At 42.0% G+C, this 5752-nt stretch overlaps 1 protein-coding gene across 1 annotated transcript in view; it reads right to left on the bottom strand.

Moving 5' to 3' along the window:
- Positions 1-5752, bottom strand: part of LOC102297582 (E3 ubiquitin-protein ligase RNF31) — a gene marked incomplete in the record, with an annotated part of 71886 nt that overhangs the window by 28263 nt on the left and 37871 nt on the right. Inside the window, 6 exon segments of the mRNA XM_005948318.3 lie at positions 1737-1922; positions 2021-2188; positions 2272-2457; positions 3197-3430; positions 4607-4779; positions 5359-5492. Coding sequence (XP_005948380.2) covers positions 1737-1922; positions 2021-2188; positions 2272-2457; positions 3197-3430; positions 4607-4779; positions 5359-5492 — 1081 coding nt within the window.

Genomic DNA, 5752 nt, shown 5'->3' with positions numbered 1-5752 from the left:
ATTCCCCCGGATAAGCTGGAGGAGGTGGCTGGGGAGAGGGAGGTCTGGGCCTCTTTGCTTAGGCTGCTGCCCCCGCGACCCGGCCTCGGATAAAGCGGATGAAGATGGATGGATGGATGGATGGATGGAAAATAAAATAATGAAACATACTAACCGAAAATGGATTTAGCTGCATTCTGGATCGTGTTTCCAGAAGGCAGTAGCTAACGAGCTGATTGGAGACTGTAACAGCCAATCAGAATGTTTGCATCCAAGTCTGTGACTGGTTGGTTTTGTGGCACACCTATAATGGTGTACAGAGAGTTGAGCGTGCACAGAGCAGAGATGTTGAGAGCAGTGATGGTAAATTCGATTCTTTTTACTGAATCGAGTTTTAATGAGTCACTCACCAAAGTGAATCGGATTTTGAGTCATTTGATTCACTGCGTCAGTTGCCCTGAGAGTGCAAAAAATGTACATTTTCACTCAAACTTAATTTGTTTCTCTTTTCATGTAAATCCTACTGCTAAGATGAGTGATTGAAAAAGAAAAACAACTATTTTATAGAGCAAAAAAGAAGATTTCTAAAGAGAACATTTATTTTATTTATTTTTATTTTATTAGATTTTCCTCAAATGTGTCAAATATATATTTTCTCATCTAAATGTCCACTGAGCTGTGAGCCAGGGGGCGGTAATGAGCCTTAACATTGGTTACCAACCAAGAAAAAGAAGAAGCTGTGAGCCAGGAGGGAGGGGGTTAGTAACTCAAATGTACTGTTAGCATGTTAGCAGAGCGATGCTACTGTGAACCGAGGAGCTATTGTCTTGATGTAAGCTTCTACTCAGGGTTTTTTCTTCCAGTTCAGAGCAGAAATGTTTTTGTTAAGAAACTGGCTGTTGTTTTTTCAACACAATTGTAATTATAAGCTAGATATATTTCTACTAATGAATTTAGTTTGCTAACAGCAACAGCGATGAGTCTGTGAGTCAGTTGGGCTTGTGAATCATGATTCACGAGTCAGTAAAGTGATTCTCAAGTATTGAACGATTCGTTCATGATTCGTACGTCACTATTTGAGAGTGAAAGTGAGACACCGAGAGCCGGTCTGCAGATGTCTGTGAGCACACAGAGCAGAGATCTGAGCGACAGGGGCTGTTATTGTGTGTGTGTGTGGATAATAGCAAACACAGAAATTAATTTTGTTCGCTCGAATCGACTTTTCTGCACTGAAAATCATTTTCTCCTCAAAATACAACATTTGCACTTGCATTTTTTTTTTATACATGCACTCACAATAGAGACACAAAAATAACGCTGTAGAGTTTTTCCTTCCCACTGTCACCAAGCACTACTCATAGAGGGTTTTCTCTGTATTACTGTAGGGTCTTTGGCTAACAATATAAAGCACCTTGAGGCAAATGTTGTTGTGATTTGGAGCTATATGAAAGTGAACTGAACTGGACCTTAACACTGAAAATGGTCAAGAACAAGGACAGGACTGAAAATGAGCGAAATAACAGCAATGTCCAAAGAAAACCTTTAAATGGCCTTCAGAAAGACAATGACCACTTTAAAAAATGCCAAGAAATCCTGACTCCTTGGAAGCAAAATATAAAGAAATGAGGATGACCCATTTGAAAAAAACCTACAAATTCCAAAATAAAAATCCCCGGTGTGGCCATAAACTAAAGATCTGGGCTTTAAACTGGCCCCAGCGTAAACCAGTGAGTGACATCACACGGCTGTGGTTTTACCTGCTTGTCAGGATGGTGGATATCGACAGGAGGCTCAGGTTTCTCACTCCAGATGCGTTTGTGGAAGGGCTCCAGAAGTGGTCGTTGTAGCAACGCCAAGGCTCCTCTTACCTCACCACCACTCTGCCGTAAAACCTCATGACAGTGACTTTCATCACTAAAGCCGAGTGCACACAGCTCCTTTACCTGATAGGATAGAATGAAGAAATATAATTGAATGTCTACACAGAGGGTGGAGTCATAAAATATCAGGGAACAATGCTAAACGTTTGACCAAACATCACCTTGGCGAGTCGGTCTCTCAGAGCTTGTCTGGCAGCTCTCTCTGTGTCACCCCCTGCTGTAAGCCAGGCTTGTTTAGCTTCTGCTCTGGAAAGCTGGATCACACTTTCTGTTTCTGCAAGATCTACCACTTTGCCAGCCTCCTTGGTGAGATCCTGTGTTATGTTATTCTGTGTAGCAGGACAGTTTCACTTTCAGAAAACACAGAACTATAGTCAGAGTGATTTGTCAGGTTTAACAGGAGGTTACTGACTTTGTCTTCAGTTGAGGTCTTATCTGAAAATGACTGAAAGGACGATGTCGCCACCAACATCCTGATCTGGTCTAACAGCAGGGGAAGTTCAGTCTTTAACCACTTGCAGGGCAGGATGTTGCTGTCCCCAGCTACCCTCATGCTTGTGTATACTTCCTCTGGACTCACTCCTTTCTTCTCCCCATGCTGACACAGACATGAAGATCAAACAAACTTGTGTTAAGACTAGAGATGGACCTATCCGATATTACGTATCGGTATCGGTCCGATACTGACGTCAATTACTGGATCGGATATCGGAGAAAAATAAAAAAGTGTAATCCGATCCAATAAATATCAAAAAAGCACCTCACAAAACTTGCGACACGGCGTAACTCGGCTCATAACCGTAGCACATCGCAGCAGAACGGGTCACGTGACAGAGCGGCTGTGTGTATTTGCAGCCTCGCTAGCAATCCGGCATTTCATCTCCGAGGAAGTTATCCCAGAGAGAAGTAAAGCAAGTGTGTAAGTTCATCTCTGAGTGTTTGTAAAGCATTCCAGCGTTAAGTTTAACAACCAATATATGGAGCGACTGCCTCTTCTCTCTCTCTCTCTCCTGCTGCTACTTCAATCGAAACTGATCAATGATCAGCTGATCGGCTTTTCTGTCGTGAGTCCGTTTCTCTTGTTTGTTTATTGTTCACTTTGCGCCAGAAAGAGGAAACCAGCGGCTGATCAACAGCAGCACGTTTTAGCTTGATCAGCTGTTGTTAGAATTTATTTACTTTCTACACCAGGATCTTTCATATCTTTCATATCGATATCGGCAGATATTCAAATTTATGATATCGGTATCGGACATAAAAAAGTGGTATTGTGCCATCTCTAGTTAAGACATGAAAATAATTCTGTATGCAGATATAATGACAGTACGGTGACTTGCTCTGATTAGTTGAATCAGCTTTAGCCCCTCCTCCTTTATCAAATTCTGCCTCCAGGAGTCCAGATCTTCAGGAGCAGGTTCCTTCGGTTTGATCGGCAGAGCAGGGACACGTCTAACAGGAGAGGGAGGGCGGAGCTTCACTGGCAGCGGTGCAGGCTCTGGGCGAGCCAGGTCACACATCTCACACACCATAGCCGGAGAGTAGTTCAGATATGTGCAGAACTGACACACCCACTGGAGCAGAGTTACAGGAAGAGAGTCACTAACCACGGTGAACCATACTTGCCAACCTTGAGACCTCAGAATTAGGGAGACATTGGGTAGGGGGGCGTATATATATATATATAAAAAACATGAATTTTACAGTGTTTATTTAATGGAGAAAATAACTTAAATAAGTTAAAAATAATTTTAAGTTATCTTAAGTGACTTATATATCATGTTTAACCTGAGTAGACCGCGGGGGGTCTGAAAACGATGTGCTGGGAGTTCGCTGTTCTCTCTGGCTCAGATATTTGAAGTTTACTCAGCTACATTCTCGCCTGAAAATATGTTAAAAGTTTATTTTACGACCCAGAAAGAGTAACAAGAGTAATATTGAAACTAAGTCGCTGCCGCCATTGTTGGAAATCGGAATTGGAATTGGCTGGACCGCACTATGAAATCTGGGATATGGTTTTTTAATTTTGTTGTCCCGGTGGAAAATCGGGAGGAATGGTGGCTTGGGGAAATTTTTGGGAGGGGCACTGATATTCAGGATTCTCCCAGAAAAATCGGGAAGGTTGGCATGTATGCGGTGAACAGCCACAGCATTAAACGGCTGATGAAGAGTTATGATCAGGAACGATAATCATATCTAACTCACACTATTAAAGCCTCAAAATTACAACCGTAAACCTGACAGTGATCACTCACCTCTGTACATGTAAATTATTGTACTGTAGTGTAGGTCTCGGTACAGGCATGAAATGTGGGGCCTGCCTGGAAGCCCCACTATGGGGCCTGGGTGGGGCCCCTGTAGGGAAGCTCCTGTCTACAGTATGAGCATGTGGCACTTCATACTGGCATACTGGGGTGGCTGTAGCTCAGGAGGTACAGCAGGTCATCTACTGATCGCAAGGTTGGTGGTTTGATATTTGATGAATAAATTGGAGTCCTCATCATGTCATGTGATTTTCTGGCTTTCTTTCTATTATTGTAGGGTCTTGGCCAACATAAAGTGCCTCTAGGCAACTGCTGTTGTGATTTGGCACTATAAAAAAATGAATCCTTAAACAGATGTGACTTAAACCACTGCAGCGCAGTACCTTTAATAATTACAGCATGCTCTAATCGCTGTAATGAAATGTTATTAGCAACAGATAGCTAGCAGGACGAGCGCAGAAATGTGACCACACTCACACACCTAACCTGACTGTCAGGGTCACCGGGCATCCCCAATACTGGTGCTGGTGGTCTGGGTGGGGTTATGGGTGGGTGCGACGGGGTCACTGGAGGTCGCGTCGCCAAACGAGGTCGTTCACAAACCTCACACAGAATACTACTGGCTGCATTCACCATAGTGCAGCTCTTACACTGCCACTCTAAAAAAACAGCGACAAACGTTATTACTCAAACTGAGCTACAAAATTCTTACAGAAGCCTTTGTGAGAATTACTCTGTTACAAAGGAAAAAAATGATCACGACAAATAATGGAGGTTTTTAATACACACTAAACATAAACAGATGTACATGTAGATCTTATGTGTAGTTTTTATGAATATTTTATGTTCTTTATGAATACTAACTAAGATAATGACAACATAGTATAATAATAATAATGGCGTTTTCCTGCTTCAACAAGTCGTAGATTACTTGTTTATGTTCTGCCCGACAACTCGGATCAGAACTGCCAGCAGGGAGGCTGCAGAGCGCACCCTGGTGGACAAAAACTATGTTATAATAACACTGGTAACATGGTTGAAGGAGGTTTCCTCTATGCAGTTACTAATATATTGACTATTAGCCGGGCTATGGTTCAAACCAAGAAGCTCTATGTCATTTGGAAACAGTGCAGCACTGTGCCAGCCATCAGTTTCTATGTTGAGGAAAAAAACCCAGAAAAATAAAAGATAACAACATGCTATTGCTAGAGCCTGAGATACACCAAAGGATAACAGACCGATGATAGTAGCAGGCTGACATTCCTCTTCTTTAGAGCCGAGGGGTTCCAAGCGAGGCTGCTCACACTCGTCACAGAGCACATCCTGGATAGAGTTGACTTTAGTGCAGTGAAGGCAACGCCAGGTGGAAGAACTTGAAAAGTAAAAAGATCTAGTTTAAGATGAAAAAAGTTAAACCAGCAATAGTCGTATATATGTATGTATGTTTGTATGTATGTATATATTAGGGGTGCAACGATACACAAAATTCACGGTTCGGTTTGGTTCGATACTTTGGTGTCACGGTTCGATATTTTTTCGATACAAAAAAATGTTCATGCCTTTTTAATTTGTCATTTATTAAAATTATAAATATATATTTTAACTCAAAAGTACAGTTTTTAAATTTAACCC

The sequence above is a fragment of the Haplochromis burtoni genome, unplaced genomic scaffold (genome assembly GCF_018398535.1).
Source record: "Haplochromis burtoni strain Fernald_Lab_line unplaced genomic scaffold, NCSU_Asbu1 Contig_586, whole genome shotgun sequence".
In the NCBI taxonomy this organism is placed as follows: domain Eukaryota; kingdom Metazoa; phylum Chordata; class Actinopteri; order Cichliformes; family Cichlidae; genus Haplochromis; species Haplochromis burtoni.
The sequence above is the reverse complement of the archived record's forward strand: the minus strand, read 5'-3'. Positions and strand labels throughout refer to the sequence as shown.